The following is a 27,480-nucleotide window of genomic DNA, read 5'->3' on the forward strand; positions in this document are numbered from 1 at the left end:
CCCATGCCACCTCATGCCTCCCACCCACTCCCTATGTCCTCTCATGCCCCTATGCCAAGCTCTGCCCTTCCACCCACCCCCTTAGGCCCCTCATGCCCCCTATGCCAATCTCTGGTGCTTCTATTCCTATTGACTCACTGTACACTTTCTAGAACCAATGAACACCATTGTGTATAGTGGGATGTGTAAAAAAATAAAGCTTTGAAAAAATGTAATCCATTGATAACTTTCTCCTGTGCAAAAAAAAAAGTCTGGAGTGCAAGCTAATAGAAGTGTCAATCGTCCAGGCCCTTTGAAGTTTCACAAACCCTTGAAACCACTTAACTTGTGTCAACATTGCAAAATTGACGGTAGAGATCAGAGAGCCTGAACTGTCAGTGGCTGGAAGCCTAGACAGCTATTAGAATACTAGAACAGCTGATCCCCAGAGGAAACATTGTTTGATTGATTTCACTTTTGCTTTAGGCATCATGTTTCAGGCAGGACATACTGTCCTTGGAGAAGGGGCAGCTCAGATTCAACTGAATGATACCAGGGCTAAAAGGGTTAAGTTATAAGGACATGTTGCATAAACCTAGCTGATGTTCCCTTGAACCTAGATGTCAGGGAGCACTCTTTATACAAATGGTGGTTTTGATTGAAAGTTTAAAAACTGAGACTGATAGATTTTTGTTACGTAAAGATATCAAGGGATATGGTATAGAAGCTGGTAAAATGGAGTTAATGGATGTGGGGTATTTGCCAGTCATGTTCTATTTGAAAGGTGGATCAAGGTTGAGGGACAGAATAACTTCTTACTCTTCCTATGTGTCTCTTGACTCAACCATTTTCCTTTCTTTCCATTTTCTTTCGCAAGTGAAAAAAATTTGATTGCATTTAAAAGCCCCACAACTTAGTTGAGTTAGCTGAGGTAATGGAAGGACAAGAGGGAAAATTCCACACAATTGTTTACCAATAATTTTTCGAATCAAAATTTTGTTTGAGTTTTCCAAGTCCAATTTAACAGATATTGGCAAGTCTCTAAGAACCTGTGCGCTGGTTGCCTTCTCCTCGATCTGTTTTGATAGAAAACCATTTTTTGATGGCTAAAAGTGCATTAAGGTTGGTGTTATATAGAAATGCTAGAATATACAGCATTAAAAACAGGCTGATGTGAGCCAGACTGACAGGGTCTCATTGATATGCTAATCTACACGATGTTCACACGCCTGTAGGACACATTAACAGAGAAGTGACACACCTCCACTTCACCATTTTCATCGTGAGTGTCTAATATAAAAGTGTTAATGATGTGACAATTGATTGTAGCCCCATTCTAAATCTTCCAATGGCACCAACCAACGATGACGCTGAACTTACAACCCCTTATGTTCTCCATCACCAAGACCACATACTTGCACTTCCATTACATCGACCATCTCCGCTCGTGCTTGTTTCAGTCTATCTGCTGTTGAAAAGCAGACCTGTGTCTTAGTTATCTCTAGACTTGATTATTCCATTGCTCTCTTTGCCTACCACCTCCCACCTACCACCCTCCATAAAAATGAGGTCATCCAAAACTCTGCTGTCAGTATCCTAACTTGTATCGAGTCCTGTCCATCCATCACCCCAGTGCTCGCTGAGCTACATTGGCACCTGCTCCTGCAACGCCTCAACTTTAACTTTCTCAACCTGGTTTTCAAATCCCTCCATGGGCTCTCCTCTTCCTTTCTCTGTAACTTGCTCCAGCTCCACAACCCAGTGTGAAGTCCGAGCTGCACCAGTTCGGACCTATTGCGCATCCCCAGTTTTCATTGTTTCACCATTGGTAGCCATGCTTTCATCAGCCCAGACCCCAAGCCCTGAAAGTCCCTCCCTAAACCTTTCTATTGCTCTTTCTTTCCTTAAGTCACTCTTTAAAACCGAACTCTTTAACCAAGTTTTTGAGCGCCTGTACTAAGCTCTCTTTATGTGGCTCAGTGTCAAATTTTGCCTGGTAATGCTCCCATGAAGTGCCTTGTTTTACTACATTCAAGGCTCGATATGAATGCAAGTTGTTTTTGTTGGCAGGACTCTCCACTTTGACTGATTCATGCCCAAGCTAAAAAAATAAATCATCATTGAAAGATAATTTCATAATTGGATGCAGGAACGGTCAATCACCGGTCATGGAAACCACCAGGTTGGATTGATATACAAAGCATTCATAACCCTGACTAGAGGAACAACTTATTTGTCTCTGCTGCAGCCACTCATTCAAATTTTCTTCCAGCATTAGAGTTCTACCAACTTTTCTAGACAATGTGGCATGCGGAAGGTAATTTCTTGTTAACAATTCTTGGCATTTCTTTGTGGACAAAGGTTTTTGGAAGGTGATATTTTTCTTCTTGTTGAGTTGCAGTTGGGTGGACATTTTTTTTTGCTTCCTGCCTGCGCAATGGAGCTTTAAGGTGGAGAATGGTTTGTGTTGACTGACCCTACCCTTTAAGCCTGGAGCTCATCTGTAATCGCCCAGCGAACTAGGCGAGGTCTCTAGGCCGTAGGTTTGGGTTCAGAGGTTCCCTCTCTGAGGTGGGTTTCTGACCAAAGCTTTGTTGTTATTGTTATTATTATTATCGTTGTTAACAATAATACTATGACAAAACACTGAGCTACCCAATTTAAAACCAGTATATGCTTGTCAATGGAAATTAAGATTTTATTCCCTCCAGTACACTCATAGCTGTTAGAGTCCTATATTTGATCATTTTTGGGTCAGTCTCACTCAGTTGCTGGTAGATGTGAATTGCTAGTGGAGAAATGGTCACACGTTGCGGTGGGTGGAGAGGTCTTGCCTTGGCACGGGGGGGGGGGGCATGAGGAGGACCTTTTGAACTTACCTTTGAAAAGGTCCCCTCATGCAGACTAGGGTTCATGACTCCTTGGAGGGGCCGTGAACTACGACTCCTTAAAAACCTGGCCCGAATCCATGAAAATTGCAGAGGAGTAGGAGATACCTATCTCCGCAACGGAGCTGGCCAGGTCAGGAGGGCCAGGTGAAGGCTTTTGACTTGAACCAGACTGCACCCTAGAAAGGCACTCCCGAAAATCAGATAGCCCGGGAATGGGGTCGGCAATCTTGGAATTGGGATCCATCCAATATTTTTAAAGGGCTCTCAAGTCATCCCAACTTGGTGAAAACCCAGACTTGAGAATCCCCGTGTGTCTCTGCAGGTATTTGCCCTACAATAAATTCTCACACTGGGTCAATAAATTCTCATACTGGGGAATGCCAGAACTAATCATGGCCCCAGGTTAAAAGTATGACATAAGACCGGAGACTTCCAGAGCTGTGATAAATGATATTATCAATTCAAAAATCACCCCTCAAAGATACAGTGGCATCCACTCATAGTTGGATTACTGTACTCAAAACTGATTTAGCAAGCACTCTAGAGTAGTCAGTTTACCCAGACTTGCTATGACCTCATTGTTTTAGTGTTCCGTCTCCCTGGCCGTACCAGTCTGAACAGGTCTCTGCTCACTGCTTTTCCCAACAGAACAGTGTTTGTTGATGCTGGAAACATAGTTTATGTAATCTCTCTCTCTCTCTCACACACACAGACACCTTTCTGCACTCAGCAGCCTGTTGCTGCTGTTCCAACAGTGTGTTAGAACAGGTGAAAATATCATGGGCTGAGCAATCGAGAAGTGGAAAAAGGCTACCAATTGTTTCAGTCGGTGGTCAGGATAAGGGACAGAAGGAGACCATTCAGCCCAGGAAGTCTTGCTCCGCCATTCAATTCGATCAATGCTGATCTATACCTCAGCTCCATTTCCAATCTTTGCTCCATATCCCTTGATGCTCTTATCCTACAACAATCAACTGATCTCAGCCTTGAAAGCTCCAGTTGCCCCCAGCATCCACAGCCTTTGAGGGAGAGAATTCCAGATTTCCACGATCGTTTGTGTGAAAAAAACATTTTTTGTTTTCCCTCCTAAGTGCCCTAGTTCTAATTTTAAGATTCACTCAGCAGTACAGAACTTGAATATTGCTGAAAAGAGGGATGTGTTGCCAAAGCTTTTCATCTTGCACTCATCAGGACAAATGAAAGAATGCCAAGTTTCAAATGATCACAACAATTTAGACTACAGGAGAAAAGGATGCTGATTGATTGGCAAGTCAACTCTGTTGCCATGGAAAAAGCAACGGGGAACTAGAGACACCTCAAGCTCCTGCATAAGTCAAAAAAGGCACAAGGTTTGAACATATTCCTTCTGTTTGCAGAGAATGGGTCCCTGCGTTGCTTCTAGCATGTATAAATGAGACACGTTATGAGCTGAACTGATTATCCTAAGTTGGTTAATTTAGCACACTCAGGACTGAGGACCAATTTAAGACAATCAGTTGAGCTCTTAACACCATTTTTGAAGATGCAATCCGGGGACTCACTTATAGAGGTAAAGGGGAGGGGGAGGTGATTAACGGTTACTCCCAGGTATCCATTGCTCCCTATACACCCAAGCCAGACACAGGAAATAGTTAAATGGTCACCTTTCGTCTCCACAGACACTCAGGGCCACTCTGATTAAACGTCGCTTCTTTGAGCTTGTAAGAAAAAGCTTCCTTCAGGAAGAGAGAGAGAAAGAGACAGAAGAATGATAAAGAAGAACTGGAGACAGCTGTGAAAAATGCATCAGACCAATCATAACCTTGATGCACTGACATAGTAATACTGAGAAGCCAGACCTGAAGCACAGCCCAAAGAACTGTTAGTGCTAGGTTGTCACTATGGGCAACAGCAGCATGCGTTTAGTATTTCAGTTTAAATTAACAGGCATGAATCATGGATAGGGAAGGAGCTCACCTGGTCATAATACATGATGTACTGGCACTGTCTAATAACAGGGGAATAGATAGAGGAAAAGACTGGGTCCTACATGTGCCAGAAGAGACAGAATGGAGAAAGGTTAGAACAAGACATGACAGGGCAGCCTGAGAAAAGTGTAAGGCCAACAGAAATACACAACCCCTTCATTTCTTTAACTAATAAAAAAGGAGCCTGGTACAAAAATATATTTATACAGCAATACCTATAGTTGCAAGAATCAGCTTGTGCTATATTAAGAGATTAACTTCACTAAAAGTAACAGAAACACAATGAATAGTTAGAGGCGCAAAGCTAAAATTCAGATTGCCAGGATTACTGCTGTAGCCTTAAGGTTACAGATGTGAGCAACATTTTCTAATTGTACAGCAAGCATCCTATAAGTGAAATTAGATCTTAACATAACCCTGCTGACAAATAACATCCCAGGGCTTTGGGCGGCTTTTAATCGCACTACTAAAGCATGAGATGAAACTCAGGAACATCAGCAATTTTTCACCTTTGGCTTTCAGTCCCCCTCCACCCCTCCCCCTCTGCCCCAGTTTTCTCCCCACCTCTTCTGAAGCTGTCGATTTCCACAAGGGTACAGTCCCTCAGATTGAAGGGTTCAGCAGTAACAAAACAAAACGTTAAAGAAATGTACTACAGCACTTTTTAAACTTTCCTCAATGACTATTGTTATCTCAACTCCATTAACCCCGTCACTCAGTTAATAAACAAGGAACCCCTCACTTTTATTTCTCTCTATTTCATCCATCACTCTGAAGCTGGGATAAGAGGACTAAAGGAAAGGTCGGGAATGTTTCTAATGGGATAATGAAGGGGGGGGGGAAGATGATTTCTTGGTAGAGATGAGATGATGTAAAGCATGAGGAAAGAAATGTAGCCACCATTCAGTCATTCGTTGTCTTAAAATCGGAGCACTCAAACCAGCTCTGGGGCAGGATTTTAAGATTGGCGTGCGGGCTCGTGCCCGACATGCCCAAGTGTAAAATAATGTGCAATGACATCGGGCGAGCATCCCAATGTCATCGTGCACTCGCACAATATTTCAGTTGGTGGGCAAGAGTCAGCAGTACGCCCGCCGACAATTAAGAGGCCTATTAAGGCCCTTTAGCTGGTAATTATGTTGAATTTGTTGCTGCGGGTTGGTGGGCAGGCGAATAGGCCAGGCGGCCTTTGCATTTTATGTGAAACCTCAACTGCGGGTGGGCAACAGTGAATAAAAAGAACAATCAAAATTTTTTGAACTCATTTTCAGCATGTCCCTGTTCATGTGACATGTGGGGGTCATGTTTCCCTTATTTTTCAAATCTTTATATTTCATTTTTAAATCCTTCAGCTCCTTCAGTTAATTGGCCATCCAGCGTGAAATCACGGTCAGGACCTGATCGCGGCCGCTTGACGAGGGGAAAGTCCTCCCCCTGGAGGGTGTGCAGGCTGACGGATGAGGGACGAAATTAAAGGAGTGAGGATTGCGTGCATGCCAGTGATTACAGTCTTTAAATTGAGAGTGTTTCAGCCCATGTGTCAGTTTGTTGGTGTTCGACAAGTAGTCAGGCACTTTTTTCCATTGGAACTGCAGGTTGTCACGATCCATCAGATCAACTGGAAGGTGGGATTACAGAGCGGCAGGATTACAGAGTGGTGGGATTACAGAGCGGTGGGATTACAGAGCGGTGGGATTAGAGTGGTGGTATTACAGAGCGGTGGGATTACAGAGCGGTGGGATTACAGAGCGGAGGGATTACAGAGCGGCGGGATTACAGAGCGGCGGGATTACAGAGCGGTGGGATTACAGAGCGGTGGGATTACAAAGCGGTGGGATTACAGAGCGGTGGGATTACAGAGTGGTGGGGTTACAGAGCGGTGGGATTACAGAGCGGTGAGATTACAGAGCGGTGAGATTACAGAGCGGTGGGATTAGAGTGGTGGGATTACAGAGCGGTGGTATTACAGAGCGGCGGGATTACAGAGCGGCGGGATTACAGAGCGGCGGGATTACAGAGCGACGGGATTACAGAGCGGTGGGATTACAGAGTGACGGGATTATAGAGCGGTGGGATTACAGAGCGGCGGGATTACAGGGCGGCGGGATTACAGAGCGACGGGATTACAGAGTGACGGGATTACAGAGTGGCGGGATTACAGAGCGGCAGGATTACAGAGCGGCGGGATTACAGAGCGGTGGGATTACAGAGTGGTGGGATTACAGAGCGGTGAGATTACAGATCGGTGAGATTACAGAGCGGTGGGATTACAGAGCGGTGGGATTACAGAGCAGTGGGACTGCTAGCTACAGAACCAACCAGACTTTTCCTCTCACTGTCGGTGGCAGATTTTAAAGCAAGGTTTAAAATAAACTGTTACTGGGAGCCTAGAATACTGTTGTATATATTTTTTAATTTACTGTTTGCTTCCTAACAAAGTTGTATATAACAAGTAGGCTGCTTTGAAAAACATCTCATCTTTTTCAAAGAAACATTATGAGGCAAGTCCTATTGTTGCCTTAAATCTGAAGGTTTATAAGGAGTGGGTTGGAGTGATGATGAGCTTTATTTTACAAATTATACTGAGATTTCGATATCTATTTAGGATTTTACTACAGTGTATGTCTGTGATGTGTCCCTTGGACTGTGGGATTGTTTGTGCGTGACTGCAGGGCTCATTTTCCTTAACGTTGACAGCTGTTTTCAGTTTGTTTATATGCTTGTTACTGTGTGGTAACCAGCAAGAGAACTGATCAACTTACGGTGGACACCATCCACTGAGATATAGAAGGAGTGATGCAAAAGAAAATCAGAGAGGGTTTAGTTGATTGTGAGCCCAAGATTGGAAAGTTATCAGTCAGGTCTAGCCCTGCCCGTACCTTAGCTCATATTTCAATGAGGAAGGAGGGGTGACCTGTATGTGGGGTGTATGGTGGCTGTGGGATTGTGATGGATTTGACCAATTTAAATGCATTTCACTCAACCATATAACAATTTGATCCTGGCTTTCATCATATTGTCTTTCTTCCAGTGGGCTTTGTTGGACTTGTGCTCTTACCCAATACTGTGACTGCTCTGCATCATTCAGGCTCCCATCTTCTCCCTGCATTCAGGAAAAAGGACAGAGAGATAGAGGTATACAGGAAGGAAAAGGTTACCTGAAGAGAGGGTGAACACACGCAACAAATTAACGGAGCACGCTGCCCAAGGATATTGAAACAAAAAGAAGCAGAGATGGGGGAAGGGTCTGTCTGTAAGTTAAGGAGTAGGAAATAAATTCTTTCTTGGTCTGGACTTCAGCCAAATACACCAGCTGGTAAATCTGTTTGCTAACTTTCCCAATTGGCAATAATAGCCTATGGCAGGAGGACCTGTAGATCAGAACTGTGCTTACTGATGTTGTAAGAATGGGACAAAACACCACGAGAATTGCAACATTCCTACTCAGAAGCAGAAGAGTTAGGGATCCCTGCCCTCTTTACACAAGTACATTTTGGACATCAGTGGAACAACCAGGGAACAGGATGCAGCCTCAGGTGAACAGCAAGCTAAAGAATAATTAAAAGGAAGAGCTGCATTTAGATAGTGCCTTTCACAGCCCCCGGATGTCCCAAGTGCTTTACAGCCAATGAAATGCTTTTGAAGTGACATAACTGTTGTGCAAGAATCAACTTCAGCACTCAAACCACACAGAGTACCAGAACCTCTACCCTGCTCTCTCCTGCACATTTCCTGTGCTCAAAGTGAAGAAATTCTGTGAATTAAACCTCTTATTTTCATCTCTCTCCCGCTAATATCCCGGGCGAGTTTCATTTTGAAGAGCTCTGGACGAGTGGTATTCAGATTCCAAATGATTTATTATTTGAGTAATGGGTTTCTCCAGGCATTGCAATGAAATTAAGAGGACAGTTTTGACTATCTGCATTTTCAAAAGGAACCCAGTTCAAATTTGGTGATGTGCTCTAGAGATAGGGCTGCACACTGCAGACATCTGCTTTGCTGCAAGATGCTTGTTTCCGATGGAATCAAGTGTTGATGAATGGATTTGACTGACATATAAGTGCAAAACCATTGAATACTTGGCAAAGTTTAATCTTATCAATTTTTCCTTTCCAAGCCCAAGGACGTGGAAGCTGACCAGCTGACCTCAATCGGCTAACTCAGCACAGGCCTCATATCAGACTTGGACTGTCTTGGGCTTCACGGCTCAGTGACTCACTGCTTTAAAAAGCTGAGCTATCAGTAGACCTGGACTCAGTGCATTAATATTGCTGTCACAACCTAAAAGTGGTAAACAGCATCATCTGGCATTGCCTGAATTTTACAGGCTCTGGTTTCTAGTAAATATTGCACTTCACAAAATGAATAGCTTAATTACAGAATCTGTCTCTCCAGTTCTGGATACAGACATAAACACAAAGCTATATTTTTTAAAATTAATAATATATACAGTGTCACCAGCTGAGCAGGAAGAAATTAAAAACAGACAATTTCCACCCCTGTAACTGCTGGTAAAGTAAACTTGACTGAGATATAAATTTTAACCAGTGATATCAGCAAGGTGCTCTTACCAGCTCAGCTCTGCGGTATATTTAGGTTGATATGTAATATCTTGTGCAGCTCTTGCTAACAGGGGATTAATTATAAAGATTCTGATTCCATTCTTCTACTATTTCTGAATCACATCCTAGGATTTTTCACTGACCAGTAATCCACCAGTAACTCCAAGCCCAACGACCAATTTCATTTTCACATGAATACCCCTCAACTGGCTGCACATTACACGGCTGGTATCAACAGGACCGACCTCTCACATCTCAACCCTGACCTTTCGTGACTCTTGTTACCTTTTTCTTCCAGGCGTCTTCAGCATGTTGAAGCTGGCTGCAGCGCTCAGTCAACCGGACATGGACATCACTCTGCCTCTTGTTCATTTTATTCTTCCACTGTTCTTCGCCACCTTTCAGCTTTTGCAACCTGGTGGAGCACACTTAGTGAGATAGGACAACAACAACTCGTATTTACCTATAACGTAATAAAACATCCCGAGGTGCCTCCCAGATTCACTATAAATCAAAATATCGACACGGAGTCAAATAAGGAGATATCAGGAAAGACAGCCACAAACTTGGTCAAAGGCTTTTAGGAGCCTTTTGAAGGAGGAGAGAGAGGCAGGGAGAGATGGAGAGATTTAGGAAAGGAATTCCAGAGCTTGGAGCCCAGGCAGCCGAAGGCGGGTGGTGGTGGTGCAATTAAAATTGAGGATGCTCAAGAGGCTGGAATTAGAGGAGTCCAGACATCTTGGAGGGTTGTGCAGCTGAAGGAGATGGCAGAGATAGGGAGGGGCAAGACCATGGAGGGATTTGACGGGTGTACAGGATTCGATGTGAATTAGGACACGGGTAGCAGAGTTTTGGGTGATCTTAAGATTAAAAAGGGCCAATACTGGAGGCTAGCCAGAAGTGCATTGGAATACTCAAGTGTAGAGGTAACAATGGCATGGGTGAGGTTTCCAGCAGCAGGGGCATTGAGGCAGAGACAGCGCCGGACGGTGTTAGAGGTGGAAATGAGTGGTCTCATTCACACAATTGTAAAATCACCTGATGACTTGCTGAGGAACACATTGAAAACAGACACTCCCGCATACCCTGGTGCTGAGTTTTGTTAATATACAAAGCAGACAGTTTACATTAAGTAAACACTTCCGATTCAAATGAAAACCATACCTAAAATGATTTCATTGACATATGCTGTTTGTGCATGATGCTAGCAGTGAGTAAACCATTTACACATGGTCAGAATCTGGTTCTGTCCGTTGCCTGACTGGAGATTTTAAACAATTCTTTTCAATATTGATGATCTTACATGCGTTTTACTGTAAGGAACTCTGTGCAATAGAATGACTCAAGGTAAAACTGGAGGAAAGGCTGGACTGATTAAGTCACTGTGGTCTTACTGTGGTTCCTCAACAGACCAGCAGTTGTGGGCACTACACTTGCTCAGTTGCCCAAACCAGGGTAACTGGCCAGAATCACTGTCAGTTATCCTTACTATAAAGTGCACCTATGTGAGTGTAGGGTAAGAAGAGCACCGTACTCAGCAGTGCTGCCTTCCACAGTCGAACAGCATGCTAGTTCCTGCTCTTCAGACTCCTGTGCAAGCTTGGCCAACTGGACATTGTAATAGGCTCTGGATACCCTCTATCAGAACAAAACAATCAGAGGCAGAAAGAAAGAGGGAGGAGGGACGAGCAGGTGGGGTTAGAATGTAACTGATGGGTAAGGCAGATTTGTACTCAATCTCTGTACCTGTCCCTTACAGATGCTCCCACATGAATTGGAGTTAGGGACTGCTCCACATTGTTATCGTCAAATAACTGATCCACATAGCTTTTCTCTTGCCCTTGGCCCATTGGCGTGGAGTAGATATCGGCCTCTTGGTATTGCAGTGAGGAGCTGTTGTCTCCCTGTTGCCATGGCGGTGAGGAGGGTGGTGTTGAGAAAATGTCTTGGGACAGCACTTCTAATTTTTCAGTCTCTGCATTATGGAACAGAAATCTGTTTAAACCAGCACCCTAACAAAAGGAGCATCAGCATTTCCACTGACACTAACAGTGACCAAGGTCCTAACCGAATATATTGAAGGTGCACCTCTAACCATCATAACTACATTTAATTCCAAAACTCTTCTTGCAAACGCACCTGGCCCTCCCCCAACAACTTGCCTCCCCTCCCAAGTGACCACTGTTCAGGGAGCGAGATCTAGACAGCGAGAGTGTTAACAGAACCTTCACAGCTCAGCCAATTTCAGCCTTCTAACCGGTGCCCACAGCCAAATAGTTTAAGGCAGCAATCACTAAATCAGCAGCAGGAACAGGAACCTGAGCTGGTTTTCCATTCCCCTGGTCTTGAGTTCTCAAGATAATTACGGACGAGGAAGGTCATTTGGCCCATCTTAACTCATCCACCCAGAACGACCTTAATGTCCTCTCATTGCTGTAACTGCTTTTTTTTTTGATGATGTCAGGTTTTTCACATCCACTACCTGGGAGCTCATTTTGTGTGTTAATTATTTTCAGTGTGAAGAAGATTTGACAGCAGTCCTAAATTTGTCTTTACCGGTTTGACCCTTTGTCTTACCCTAGCAACTTAATTTCAAGTAGTGTTCCAGATTTAACTGTTTCATTCCCTTTACTACATTGAATAAACTTAGCTCTATTACCTTAAATAAATTCAAGAGAAGGGGATGTTCCCCATTGTCACCTAAAAGGTGCCTCCTTTCTCAGTTGGAAAGCCCGAGTTTCTCATTGACACTGGGGAACATTCCCTTCCCCTGAATGCTCCCTTGTTTCTCAGGGACTAGAGCTGGAGGCAGTACAGCCAGGTTATACATTCACTAATTTATATTCTACCGTTTTGGTCATAACTATTGCCTTTGTTGAGTGTTGCTCCACAATGGCTGATTTCACCACTTGGCCTCTTTCAGTTTCACCATGACTTATTTCAGCAACATCCCTGGATTATGAGTGTTGCCTATTTTCCTTTCCTATGTTCCAATGTTTACTTTGCTCCTCCTTAAGACGCAGCAAAAAATCTTTGCGGCCTTATTGACTCATGAGTGTGGTTTTCCCCTTTCTGCACTCATTCCATTCATTTGAATCGGGCAGATAGTAATGGGCCAAGGAGAGCAGAAGTGGAAAATCCCAGCCAATATTTCCACATCAGGAGTCACAGAATATATTGGGTGCTTTGTTAATAACTCTGTAATAGCACCCCTTACAGAGAATAAGGAGCTGAATAACGACCAATCCACAACCTGTTGTCAGTGATCAGGCTGCAAACGTGGCTTCTGTTGTTGAAGGGAAGCGGCAGAATATCTAAGCTGGTTTTATACCACTTCATTCATTCTGCAGAGACTAACCTCTGGACCTCGGTCTCCCACTTTTGTATTTGGATTATGGAGCCAGGTTCCAATTTTTTATCATCAACAATCTATGAGGTTCTTTGTTCCTGGAACCTCAGCCAGTTCTCACTATGGAGGGTGGCCAATGGAGAAAGACTGCATGTGGACAGTCAACATCAGTCCCTGGTGAATATAACGCCACCTATGAAAGTGTCAATATATAAATCATCTCAAACCCATTGCCTTGCATCAAAATACCCTCACCTCTCAGCTCCCTGAAGCCGCACCCAATCCACACTTGAACGGTTCCTTCATTGTCAAAATCCTGGACCTTCCAACCTACGAACATACAAAATAGGAGCAGATGTAGGCCTTTCGGACCCTCCAGCCTGCTCTGCCATTTAATAAGACCATGGCTGATCTGTTTGTGTTTTGAATTCCACTTTCCCATGTGGGGGATAACAGCACTCTGGGAACACCTTCTGCACACGGACAGCAGAGGTTCGAGAAAGTTCCTCACAACTTTTTTCAAGGATGGGCAATTAAGGCTGGCCTTCATAGCGACGCCTATACCCCGAGAGGGAATAGAGAAAACTCACTTTCATCCAGAAAAATGATAACAGCACAATTCAAGCACTGTGGCCTCTATTCAGGATAAATGGCATGATGTACAACAATCAACATTCGAACTGTAAAGAGACAAGTGGTACTGCACAAACATTTTATTTACCTGTTGTTTCTCTCTGGTCGCCCTCTTGTACTTCACTGGAGTTTTGTTTCTCTGAAAGACCTTTCTCAATTACTCTCACTTCATCTTCACTTCTCTCCAGCTCCTGGGTTACGTGTGTCATGCCTGTGTTGTGTTGCTCTCTATAATCTCCACACAGGGCACTTGGAATGGAGTTGCTCTCTGCTGGTGTACCGGCTGTGCTGCTGGCTTCATATTTCCCAGGTTGTTCCTGCAGGATATGACTCTCTGAGCTGTCATCTCGCTCCTTGCTGATTCTTTGTGTTTTCAATACCCCTTTAATTTCCTTAGCTGTCTCCCCGTTTCCCACAGTAGCCGTCTGTCTGCTGCCCTCAGAGTTGGTGACTGGCACAGCTGACATTATCTCAGGCTTCCCAATCTCCTTCTGGGCTGGAGGAAGACTTAAAATATCCAATGCTGCTTTATCTGCAGGAGTCTGTACTTGGGAGTTGGGCAGAAGATGAAGCTGTTGTTCCGGTACTCCCTGGAGCTGAAAGTGTGACACATGCTTTAATTACTGATGCACGCAAGCTATTCAGGGATTTGTTAACTGGGATTCGCGTCTACAATCCCAGCCTCTAATCTGTGACCGTTTGAAAGTGATTTAACTTGATTGGCTTAGTTCACAGACTGGAGGAGGCTGGATAGAGCAAGATGACCTCGAGAGAGGACCAAGGGTCGTGTAGAGGAGGACGATTTGAATTATAACATGAATTCAGGACAAGCACAAAGGAAGCAGTAAATTGAATTTTAACAGGCAAGAATGGATTGGTCAGGGTCTGCGCAGATGTGAATTTTTAAAAAAATCTGCCCTCCCGCTTCTGAGTTTAATGAGATGGGACAAGTGGCCGGCAACCAACCAGGAACGTAAATATTTTAATGAGGCTGACAGACTCTTTTTTAACCTGATTTATAGCTTTATCTGTGACTGGCTGGATTTGCCAGGCCTCTGGAAACACCACATTTCCAGGGGCATGAGGACAGCCTAAGAGAGAAGGTAAGTGCCTTTACAGCACTGCTTGTGGGCCAGGAGGAACAGGAAGGCTTCCCATGCCCACCCCATGCCACCCCCCCTCCCCCCCAATCCCCCAAGTTTTTCCCATTGTCGATTGTCATAAAAACCAACCTGGTTCGCTAATGTCCTCTGGGAAGGAAATCTGCCGTCCTTACCTGGTCTGGCCTACTTGTGACTCCAGACCCACAGCAATGTGGTTGACTCTTAAATGCCCTCTGAAATGGCCTAGCAAGCCACTCAGTTCGCAAAGGCAGTTAGGGATGGGCAATAAATGCTGACCCAGCCAGTGACGCCCACATCCCATAAGTGAATATACAAATAAAAACATCACATAGCCCCCACATAGGAAGGCCCCTGGGTTAGGGATCAGATATCGCGCCACCACCCCAATGCCCACATCTGACCTACCTGCTCCTGCGGCCTGATCCAGAGCGCTCCTCCTAACGTCTGGATGGGGAACCTCTCACTGAGAGAAAACTCCACAGCATGTCAGGTTTCCCATCAGAAATGTCTCCCCTGCCACCTGTGTAACCTGCCCCTGTTAATATGCAGGCCGCTATATCCAATCTACATCATGAATAATCATGTCAATGTAGAGGGCAGTGGTCAAACAGAAACTGTTGATTGATGGAGCGTCAGCATCCCTGATTTTGCCTGCAGTGTGTCCGGCCCTGTCAGACCTTTTGCAGCCAATAGGATGGAGCCCACATTTTTCTTCTCCTTCCAACAGCATCTGGTAGACCCTGTGAAAACTTGAGCCCTCAGCATCAGAGGTGCAGACTTCAGGTTGTCGGGTGCCACTGATGGCAGATCGGTGGTAAATCATGGTAAAAGGGCAGTAAGAGCTTGACACAAATTTAAAATCATGACATACTTGCCGATGAAGAATTCAGCAGGAATGTAGAACCAGGGGCAATCTAAGTCCAGAGATCAAAGCACAAATACTGTATTGTTCTGCCTGAGGGAGTCTAGATCGGCAGAAATTGAACTAACTTGCTAAACTGCTGACCCAGCCCACTGATGAGTGCAGTGACTAAAATCAGGGGGGAAAAAAAAAATCACAATTTCTAACTGTGCCTGCTTTTGTTGCCGTGTGTGGGAATCACTCCCCGGTCAAATTAGCCTCAGTGATTCTATTGACCTGATCCAAATTCCCATGGACGATTTTTAAATTGAGCCCCCGATTTCTCCAGCTCTCCCTGCTCCCTCCTCCCACTTTACCTGCACTGCTTCCGCCCAGAGTGAAAATTCTGTTGAGATCATAAATGTCTCGATGACTGCTTTCCGCAATTGGCCCACTGAAAGTACACTTGTTATTCTCTCACTGGACAATGTCCACTTTCTCCTCCCTGGAGTGAAACACCACTATAAACACAGCATTTCACCTGGCAGCCCAGCTGAGAAATATTAAACCGCAACCCAACTGAAGCTGGCAGCTTAATGTGTCAATCGGCCGCAGAACTTTAAACATGCACACCAGCTAAACTGCCTTAACTCACTGCATACTCGATTTCCTCCAGTTCGTCAAGCAGACCATACTGAGAATGTCAAGTATTTCCTTCCTATAGACAAACACCGTTAATAACCATCTTGCAGCCTTGGTTCAGTTGGTAGCACACTTACCTCAGAGTTTGCAGGTTCAACCCTGGCTGCAGGGTCTTGGACACGTCAAGTTAGCTAACACACTGAGGGAGCACTTCACAATTGTGTACTTGCTGAATAAACACGTCCGCTCCTACATATTACTGATGATTGAAGGTGGCCAGTAAAGTTGTGGAGAACATCTAGTTCCCAAAAACTTGCACTTGCCTGCACCAGCCAAGTTTGCACAGACAGCAATTGAAATCTGATCCTCTGCACGTTTCTCTCCTTGGCAAAATCCATTCTGGGGGAGCCCGATTATTGCGTTAAATTCGTATAACATTATTGTTAAGATGTACTTTAACAGTTGAGCAGTTTACATCAAACAAAGTGATCTATAAACTTTTAAAACCAGCTGTTTCTCTACGTACTGAAGCAGATGGACCAGCTCCTACCTGAAAGAGAATCCCGCAGTGCTTTTCAAATCCTTACATTTCTCTAAAAAGTTGTTAAGACTTGAATTTAAATTCATGGCCCAGTGCCAACTCCACACACCTGATTTTTTTTTTGCAGTGAAAAAAATGATTCATTTCAGCAAAACTACATGTTTAGCTCTTTGCCCCACCCTGTTCTAATTCATTTTACATTAGTAATGTCCTTCCAGAGCTGACGCTCCAGCACTTAAAAGCTTGATTTACTTCTCACTGAATATATGAATAGGCAGAAAATCGAGCACCGTTCAGCAAATTGCCGGTTCAAATTCCAGCCTCCCTCTTTCACAAAAATAACTCTCTCAGGCAAAATGACACCTCCCAAGGTCACCTTAGCACCAACAACATATTATCTGAACCTGTCACACTCATCCTATGCTGTACAAGACCAATCCCCAGCCCCCAATCCCCAATCCCCACCTCTTTCCCAAATCCCGCTCCCCTATCCCAGATTAAACCCCATTCCCCATTCCTTAGCTCATGGGTTCATTCCATGGCCTTGTCCCCCTCCAGCCTCATCTGACCCTACATGCCAGCTCGCCACCTCTGTCCCTCTGTGTCTGGACAACACCGTGGGCTCAGCCTGTCCACTCCATTCAGCTGTGACCACCTCGCATGCTAATGATATGTTAAATACATTAAGATACACAAGGTGAAGGACATTGCTTAATTAAGTATCTAGAGCACTTATAAAGATAGACTTGCTGGGTGGCGGAGGACTGGGCTGGATGCTCCCGCAGGAGTTGGCGCATCGCGCGTCAGTGAGTGTCCAGATCGCAACCAATGCCATCCAAGACCTAAGGACGGTCGTGCTCGGACCCAAAGTCATTTTAGGTCTCGAGGTGGCCCAGGTGCGCGGTGATCTTCCGGCTGAACGTTCCCCTGTTCGGACGGAATTCCACATTGGCCCCAAGCCCCGAACCCTCCCTCGGGTGCCGGTGCCCCGCAATAATATGAGCCGCCTCGGGGACATGCCCTCCGTGCCATTTGGCACGGCGCGGAGGGGTTTTCTGTACGGACTGCTGCTGCACACCTTCCATTTTCTCGCCCTGGTCTGCCGCCCGGACACGCCCTGGCGTGCCTTGTTGCCGTCCGGCGGTGGAGGCCCCCAATGGGAGGCCCTCTACGGAGGTGTTCTCCCTCTTTCTATCGGGGACCTGGGTTGGAGGGTGTTGCATACAGCAGTCCCCTACAATAGGAGGATGTTTAGGTTCACGGACTCCCAGGACACTTGCCCTTTTTGTGGTCTTGTGGAGTCCGTGGACCATGCATATATAGGGTGTCTTAGGCTGCACTCCCTTTTTAGTTATTTAAAAAATCTTTTGTTACTATTTTGTTTGCACTTCAGTCTCACGCTCCTGATCTATGGACACCCGGTGCGGAAGGGGGTCGGGAAGGAGGAGGACCTCCTTGTGAACCTGCTCCTGGGCCTGGCCAAGTTGGCCATCAACAGGTCCAGGCAGCGGGCGATCGACGGGGGAGTCCCGCCCGATTGTTTGTCCCTCTTCCGCGGCTACGTTCGCGGCCGGATGTCCCTGGAAAGGGAGCACGCGGTGTCTGCCGGCACCATCAAGGCCTTCCGTGCCCGGTGGGCACCGCGGGGTCTGGGGTGTTTTGTTGACCCCTTTAATCACATCTTAGTTTGATGTTTGTAAGGTTCCTTTAAAGTTTTTCCTTGATTTTACAGCTGACCTGACTTAGGGGCTGTGCTTGATTTCTCCCTTGTTATTGTTAATTTAGTTAATTGTTTTGACTCTACAAGAGTTATAAAGATAGACTTCCCAAAATGACATTCTCATTTAATAATGTAAGGTTCCTTTATGTTTCCTTTTAGTTACAATGCCTTTTAAAGGACTATTAATTAGTTTAGTTGGCTTTTCTTTATTAGTTAATTAATTTTTCTTTCCACCGGTGCTCAAAAGAGCATAAAGATAGACTGGCACCCGGTGCCCGCTGGCAGGCTTGAGGCCTTCCACAGCCAGTGTGCACTGCGGGGGCTGGAGTGCTCCCTCACCCCCACATTATAACATTTTGATTTAGTTGGATAGTTTCAGTTTTGTTTCTGTTACTGTGCCCTTTCGAGAGGCTATTACTTTAATTTGATTTATTAATTTACTAATTTGCTCATTGTTTAACTGTTCACTCAAAAGTATATAAAGAGAGACTTGCTGGGAAGTGGGGTTAGGAGGTAGGATGCAGACATTAGTAACGCCTTCGTAAATACCTATTATCAAGAAAAGTATTAGTGTCTAGTTTCATACTTCAACTGGCTTGGGATTGATTTTACATTGTACTCTGGAATTCCCTGCCTAAGTACTCCTGCCTTGCCCTACCCCCTCTGTCTTCCTTAAAAAGCCTCCTCAAACCTTTGCTTTTGACCAGGCTTAAGGTCACTTTCCCAACCTTCTCTCAATTGAGACTCGACACGCGACCTTCTCCTTTCTGAGCAACTTGGGATTTCTCACTGCATTAAGGGTAGTATATGATGAATGGATTGCTAATATTCACAGTATCATTTCAAAGCTAGTGGAAATTAATACCAAAGGAGACAGAAGTGAGAATACACGACTGTCCTGTTAGCTAAAACTTTCTTCTTCAGGCTCCGCAAACATAGGAAAGATTCTGTATTTATAAATCAATTTATTACATCCTCAATTCCCCCAAATCACTTCACAAACAGTTAATCACATTTAAAGTGATGTTGCTTCAACTTATGCACAGTACGATCCCACAAGCAGCAGATGAACAAATGACCAGTTAAGCTGTTCTTGGTGTTATGATTGAGAGAGGGATATTAACCAGGACACAGTGAGAACTCTCTGCTCTTCTACAAATCATGTTGTGAGACCTTTTACAGGCAGAGAGATCTCAAGTTTAACATCTCCAACAGTGTAGCACTCTTTTGGTACTGCATTGAAAGTGTCAGTCTAGGGTGTGTGCCCAAGACCTGCAGTGGAGTTCGAACCTTCAACCTGTTGTTTCAAGTGCTGCCAACTACACCATGTTGATATAAGAATATATTTTTAAATGTGAGTGCAGCCTGACTTGCCAGTCGTATATGTTTATAAAATACACACTGGCAATCTGAGGTCAAAGCCTTTGGGCTTTTGAACATTGAAACTATAAATTTCATCACGATTTGGTTGAATGGTTTCTTTGACTGGCTTTATTTTTTTTACCTGCTTTGTGATGTGCTCATTCTTCCCCATAGATTACCACTGGTCATTGTTCTATTTAAATAAACACAAATGAGAAACTGGCAATGGTCCATTTTCAGGAGTTTGCTGCTCCCAATCTCACTGACAATTCCAGCCTCTTTGAAAATACAATTGAGTTTCCCTCACAGGCATTGCTTAAAGATCTCGGGAATGAGAGTTGGTTATAGGTCACGGCTTGCTGGGCTGATAGCACTGCGGTTTAGTTTGCAATGATATTTTCAGGTACATTTTCCAATCAACTTTCTGGCCCATAGCTTCCGATCTCCGGGGGCATTGTACCCAGGAGGTACCCCAGAAAATGCGATGGGGGAGCCCCAGAAGTCCCCACACAAGAACTGCATGGGAATTGCCCAGGAACCTTAAACTTCCGATGGGCAATTGCCCTGCACTGGGAACCATACGGTATTCCAATTTAAATCAGAGACTTTAGATGGTTCTGACTGTCTTAGCAGAACAGTTACTCGGGAAATGGTAAAAGGATTAAAAACACTTCTAACGCTTGGCTAATTATATTAGTGAATCCCCCCCAAACCCCCACTGGAAACCCCCCCAAAACCCCGACTACCCCCCCACCCCATTGACCACGCCCCCTACTACCCCATTGACACTCCCCGAATACACCCCTACTCCCGACTATCACCCAGCCCCCGTCAACTACCCTTCCAACCTCCTGACTACCCTCCCAACACACCGACTACCCCTTACCCCTTACCGACTCGCCCCAACTAACCCACAAACCTCCCCCACCGACCCCCACCCATCCTGCAATGATCACCTGAAACCTCCCCCTCCCCGATCCATCTCCCTGCCCCTCCACCACGCCTACCCACTTACCTTAAACACTTACCTTCTCACCAGTTTTTAAAGTGGCTGGGAAATTTAAACTTACCCAGTTTACAACAGCTAGTGATGTAAATTGGGGGCATGGCCTCACTTCTCCCTGACTCTGCAGCCCTGCACTGAAGGCCCAAGGAAATCGCTGCGCTGCACTTTCCTCACCCAGCCCAAGTTGGAGGGTGAGGTGAGGAAAGTGCAGCTCCTGAGTAAGGTAGGAAGAAAGAAGCAGAGCGGCAATCCAATTGTGATCGCCAGTCCTTGGAAGTTCTGGCCCAATATTTTACACTAATCCTTTTCTTTCTTTCCTCAATGCTACAGTTCCATGCCCAGATAGTCATTATTCAAGTGTGATCCTGTATGGTGCCAGCGGGCCATTTGATTACAGAGGGCACCACAGTTGAAGACCCATCCTATCCTCACCCGATGTCCATGCATCATCCAGCAGGAATCATTAGATGTTAAGTGTGAGCAGGAATGGTGGCCGATTTTTGCTCTTGCTAGTACAAGGCAGTTAGCTATATCAGTACTGATACCCTGGCACATATCAACTAGCACAGACCAGAGGTTGGGCCTGTACATTCTGCATGGCTCAGTTAACATGTTATCATGTGACAACCAAGCCATGAAGGGAGCTGCAATCACAATGTTTAAAGTCTTCAAATAAAGTGTAAAACTGTTCTTTGTTCTTTGTTCTTAAAACCTTTTAGCAGCATGCACATTCAGCAAATAATTATTGCACTAACACTCTGAACACTTATAGTTTCTTTACTGTGACAGGACAAGTAGAGGAAATTATTCATCATCTTGGTAACATTAAAATAAAACTAATATTTACCAGCTGGACCTCATTGATGGTGACAGGTTGGGTGCGGTATCGTGCCCCCTTTTGTCTCCGCCCGTTACGCCCTTCCAATGCGGGCATCTTCTTTGGCACAGGCTGACACAGGCTGTTGAACAAGGCCATCTTCTGGTTCAGACTCAGCTTTGAATTCTTATCCTCTCTCTCTTCTGCCTCCTGTTGAACTGCACTTTCCTTTTTCCCCTCCATATCCTGCTCCTTTGGTGACTGTGCCCTGGAGATGCTAACAGCGGAGTTTTCAATTAGTGAAGAAACAGAAAAATGAGCAATATGAAAATTTAATTCCTTCCTTCTCTTCAGAGACAGCTAAATGCCTCTTGGGTTTAGGAACAGGATTAGGCCATTCAGCCCCTCCAGCCTGCTCCAACACTCAATTAGATCTAGGCTGATCATCATCTCAACTTCATGTATCTGCTTATGCTTCATATACCTTGATAGATTTAAAATCAACCAGTTTAATTTTTCAAACTCCAATTGTCCCTGCAGCCACGACCATTTGAAAGGGGCAGGGGGTGGTGAGAGATTTTCAGTTTTCCACTACCCATTGTATGAAAAAGGAGTAGGATGTTCTGGAGATTGAAACTCTGGTTTACCAGGAAGGGGCCATAAGGCTTAAATAAGGAATGCAGCTTGCATAGACTAAGTCTGTATTTCCTTGACTATAAGACATACGAAATAGGAGCAGAAGTAGGTCATTCGGCCCCTCGGGCCTGTTCCACCATTCAATAAGGTCATGGCTGACCTGTTTGTGTTTTGAGCTCCATATTCCCATCTACCCCCCAATACTCTTTGATTCCTTTTCCTAATAAGAATCTATCTACCTCTGCCTTAAAAATATTCAGTGACCCTGCCTCCACCACCTTCGGAGGCAGAGTGTTCCAAAGTCGCACAACCCTCTGAGAGAAAAGTTTCTCCTCATCTCTGTCCTATAAGCGTGACCCCTAATTTTAAAACAATGCCCCCTAGTTCTGGGTTCGCCCACAAGAGGAAATATCCTTTCCATGTCCACCCTGTCAACACCATTCAGGATCTTATATACTTCAATCAAGTCACCCCTCACTCTTCTAAACTCCCATGGAAACAAGCCCAGGTTGTCCAACCTTTCCTCATAAGACAACCTGCTCGTTCCAGGTGTCAATCGAGTAAACATCTGCTGAACCGCCTCCAATCCATTCACATCCTTCCTTAAATAAGGAGACCAAAACTGAACACAAGATGCGGTCTCACCAAAGCCCTGTATAACTGAAGCATAACATCCTTACTTTAATGTTCAATTCCTCTCGTAATAAAGGATAGCATTCCATTGGCCTTCTTGATTACATGCTGTACCTGCATACTAACTTTTTGTGACTCATGCACGAGAACACCTAGATCCCACTGCACCTTGGAATTCTGAAATCATTCTCCATTTAAGTAATACTCTGCTTTTTTATTCTTCCTGTCAAAGTGAACAATTTCACATTTTCTCACATTATACTCTATCTACCAGATGTTTGCCCACTCACTCAGCCTATCTATATCCATCTGCAAACTCCTTATGTCTTCTTCACAACATACTTTCCTACCTACCTTTGCATCATCTGCAAAAATCTGCTACCATGTCTTCGCTCCCCTCATCTAAGTCATTGATGTAAATTGTAAAAAGTTGAGGCCCCAGTACAGACCCTGTGGGACTGTACTTGTTACAGCCTGCCAATCAGATGAAGACCCATTTATGCATACACTCTGTTTTCTGCCAGCCAGCCAATCTTCTACCCAGGCTAATATGTTACCCCCTACACTATGAGCTTTTATTTTCTGCAATAACCTTTGATATGGCACCTTATCAAATGCCTTCTGGAAATCCAAGTGCAGTACATCTGCAGGCTCCTCTCTGTCCACCACACATATTACTCCTTCAAAGAACTCTAATAAATTGGTTAAATGTGATTTCCCTTTCCCTTTCATAAAACCATGCTGACTCTTCCTGATTACCTTGAGCTTTTCTAAGTGCCCAGCTAAACCTCTTTAATGATCGACTCTAACACCTTCCCCACGACAGACGTCAAGCCAAGCGGCCTATAGTTTCCTGTTTTCTGCCGCCCTCCTCCCTTGAATAGAAGGATTATATTTGCTAATTTCCAGTCTGATGGAACCTTTCCAGATCTAGGGAATTTTGGAAAATTAACACATTTACTACTTCATGAGCCACCTCTTTAAGACCCTAGGATGAATCCATCGGGACCTGGAGACTTGTCAGCTCACAGTTCAATCAGTTTGCTCAGTCCTGCTTCCATAGTGATTGTAATTTCACCAAGTTGCCCTCTCCTCTCCATCTCCAGGCTTACAGCTATTACTGGAGTGATTTTTGTACCCCCTATAGTGAAGACAGAAGTATAAAAGGTGATGAAATTGAAGTGTTTAAGATGATCACAGGAGTTGGTAGGGTAGTGGGAGAGAAACTATTTGGGGCAACCTGAACAGTGAGGCTTAAAATTAGAGCGAGTCGAGTGATATCAGAAAGCATTTCTTTACGCAAAGGGAAGTAGAAACCTGGAACTCTCCCCCAAAAAGCTGTTGAAGTTGAGGGTCAATTGAAATAGATATTTTTTTGTAGACAAGAGTATTAAGGGCTGCGGAACCAAAGTGGGTAAAGGCAGTTAACATTTCAGGTCAATGACCTTCTGTTCTGATGAAAGGTCATTGAAGTGAAACGTTACCTCTGGCCGGGATTATCCGTGCCCGGCGGCATTGGGCCTGTTCGCTGGCATGACCGGACAATATGGCGCGATTGGTTTCACGACGGTGTGAAATCAGTTGCGATCGTCCAGCCTGCCCGCCACAGAAACTGCATGTGTCCCGGGAATGAATAAGCAGTGTGACGGGTTTGGGACAGTACAGCGTGAAAATCCGCCAATGTCATTTTACCTGCCCGCTAACGCACTTAGTGCAAATCTGGGACGATTCTGCCCTCTGTTTCTCTCGCTACATGTGCTGCCTGACTTGCTGAGTATCTTCAGCAATTTTTTTCTTGTTACAGGTTTACAGCATCCGTAGTATTTTGCTTTTGTATTAGTGGGTAAAGGGAGTTAGGTTACTGATCAGCCATAAACAAATTACATAGAGTAACATGGAATGGTGGTGGTAGTGAGGGGGGAGGGGGGGGTCAATGCATGTGTTTATCCTCCACACGAGCCTCCTCCAATCCTACTTTATCTAGCTCTATCAGCATATCCTTCTACTCCTTCCTCCCTCATGTGTTGATCTAACTTCCCCTTAAATACATCTATGCTAGTCACCTCAGTCAATCCATGGGGGAGTGAGTTACACATTCTAAACACTCACTGGATAAAGAAGTTTCTCCTGAATTCCTTATTGGATTTATCGGTGATTTTAAAAAAAATACTTATGGCCCAGTTTTGGTCTTCCCCGCAAGTTCTTTTCTCTACATCTACCCTGTCAAATCATTCCATAATCTTAAAGGTTTACCAGGTCATCTCACAGACTTCCCTCTTTTTGGAAAAAAAGGCCCAGCTTGTTCAACTGACAGGTGTAATCCTTGGTTTCATCCTTGTAGATTTTTTTGTTTAGCACCTCCTCCAATGGCTGCTCATCCATACAACATGTGGAATAGAACTGTGCAAGGTACTCCAAGTGCACACAAACCAAGGTCCAAAACAATTTTAACATAACATCTCTGATTTTCAAACCTCTCCTTCTAGAATTAACCCCTCCCCAACTCCACATTCATCAATATTGAAGCACAATTGCCATTTACATGCCTATTCTGCACATGTGGTCATGTTTTCTTGTATTTGTTGCAGCCTTCCTCAGTACTAACTGTACCCTACAATTTGGTGTCAACCACAAATGGCCTTAAAACTGCTGGGCATCCCATTCCTGATGGCACTGCAGTGACCCTTTCTCAGAAATTCATGTTTCCAGCCCTCCCATTAGGTTTGGATGTGATGCCATCCATGGTCAAATATCCTGCCAACATCCACTATCCAGACTCACAGTTGAAGAATAATGACTCTGACAAGTCATTATTGGAACTATATAACTTGAAGATCGATATGTTTAAATTGATCAAAGGATTTGATAGGGTAGATGGTGCAAAACTATTTCCTTTGATCAGGGAATCCAGAACAGAGGGACATAAACTTAAAATTAGAGCTAAACGAGAGCGAAATCAGGAAGCACATTTTAGGAACATCAGACCATGAGTTGGCCATTCCACATGATATTTGAAAGGAAAATTGTCATTGACAAATCTATTAGAGTTCTGTAACTGTTGTAAAGTTGTTTGGTGTCTCACTAAGAATTCTGGAGGCTTGTGTGGTTGAACATAAACCGTTTATTATTAACACACAACTATATACTTACCTCCAAGGTTTAGCCCAATCTAGGTGATGTCATCATGCCGACTTCTCTCAGGTTCTCCCTGCACCACTCTGTCTCCTGTCTACTGTCATGTCGGACTCTCTACATCATATCGTGGGCGGTACTGTTCTCCAGTCCCACTTTAACCCTTGCTATGCTGAACACCCTTATACTACAATAACTAGCAGAAAAGATCGGGGGATATAGTAGATGTAATATATTTGGATTTTAAAAAGGCATTAGGTAAGGTGCCACACAGAGGTTGATAACAAGATTAGGCCTCATGGGATTGGGGATAATATACTAGCATAGATTGGAGATTGGTTAATGGCCAAAACACAGAGAATAGGAATACATTTTCGGGATGGCAGGGTATAACTAGCGGAGTAACCACAAGGGTCAGTGCTTGGGTTTCAGCTACTTATAAACAATATCAATGACTTAGATGAGGAGACCAAGGGCGGAATTTTTAGGTTGGCGTGTGGGCGCGTGCCTGACCCGATCGGATGCGGAAAGACGATGTTGTGTGGGCGTCCCGACGTCATCCCGCGCTCGCGTGATATTTCAGTCAGCGGGCGTGTGTAAAAGTCGGAAGCGTGCCCGCCGACAATTAAGAGGCAAATTAATGTTATTAAAGTTGCAATTGTCTCCGGTTTTTCATGGTCCATCCAACCTTATGGTTGGCGAATCAGCCAGGCGGACTGTACATTTCTCATAAAACCTCATCCAAGGGCGGGATGAGATTACCGTTATCAAATGTAAAACATCTATAGACAGCATTTTTTATCATGTATGTGTTCAGTGACTGATTGTGATGCTTGGACATTCTTTTCCAGATTTTTAAAAACTTTATTTATTAGTTTTGAAGTCTTCAGCTCCCTGAGGCGGCTCTCTGCCTTCAGGGAGCTTTCATTCAACGCTCGCCCATGCCCACACTTACATCAGTGCCCACCCTCCTCCCGCCCCCACCCTGGCAGCGCTGAGCATTTCAGCTTGAGTTTCATGCTGGCTGGCCGTTAATTGGCCATCCAGCGTGAAATCGCGGCGGGGGGCTGATTGCAGTCGGCAGTCCCTTCCCCGGCCTCTCGCGGGCCCACCAATTGCACTCGCCCGCCAACCTAAAAATCCTGTCCCAATATATGTGAGTTTGCTGACAATACAAAGTTAGGTGGAAAAGTAAAGTATGAGGAGGAGGTAAAGAGGCTGCAAAGGCTCTGTAAGCAGGCTAAGTCATTGAACAAAAGTTAACACATAGGTTATAATGTGGGGAAATGCAAAATTATCCACTTTGGTGGGAAGTATGGAAAAGCAGAATACATTTTTAAAAATAATGAGAATTAGCAAATGTTGGTGTTCAGCCAGATTAGGGTTTCTTTGTACACAAATCATAGAAATTTAACACGCAGACGCAGCAATTAATTAGGAAAACAAGCCTTTATTGTAAGGAGCTGGAGTATAAGAGTAAGGAAATTGTGCTGCAATTGTACAGGCTTTGCTGAGAGCACACCTGAGGATTGTGTACTGTTTGATCCACTTCCCAAAAGAAGGATCTGCTTGATTTCGAGGGTTCAACAAAGGTTCACATTGGCTGATTTCTGAGTTCTGATTGGTGAGGTATGTGTGTCTGTGC

The 27,480-nt window shown here is 44.6% G+C and overlaps 1 protein-coding gene across 4 annotated transcripts in view; it reads right to left on the reverse strand.

Annotated features, from left to right (window-relative positions):
- The window catches only part of LOC144668048 (supervillin-like), a 141,280-nt gene that overhangs the window by 83,400 nt on the left and 30,400 nt on the right, over positions 1-27,480 (reverse strand). The window contains exons 5-10 of one of the 4 annotated variants that reach the window (XM_078529791.1): positions 21,465-21,711; positions 13,470-13,977; positions 11,146-11,374; positions 9,685-9,814; positions 4,827-4,895; positions 4,514-4,585 (exon numbers count right to left, since the gene is read on the reverse strand). In XM_078529791.1, coding sequence (XP_078385917.1) covers positions 4,514-4,585; positions 4,827-4,895; positions 9,685-9,814; positions 11,146-11,374; positions 13,470-13,977; positions 21,465-21,711 — 1,255 coding nt within the window. Of the gene's footprint in view, positions 1-4,513; positions 4,586-4,826; positions 4,896-7,895; positions 7,941-9,684; positions 9,815-11,145; positions 11,375-13,469; positions 13,978-21,464; positions 21,712-27,480 lie in introns of all 4 variants that reach the window. The other 3 variants (XM_078529792.1, XM_078529793.1, XM_078529795.1) reach the window with 3 other exon arrangements.

This window comes from Cetorhinus maximus, chromosome 25 (genome assembly GCF_964194155.1).
Source record: "Cetorhinus maximus chromosome 25, sCetMax3.hap1.1, whole genome shotgun sequence".
Lineage (NCBI taxonomy): Eukaryota > Metazoa > Chordata > Chondrichthyes > Lamniformes > Cetorhinidae > Cetorhinus > Cetorhinus maximus.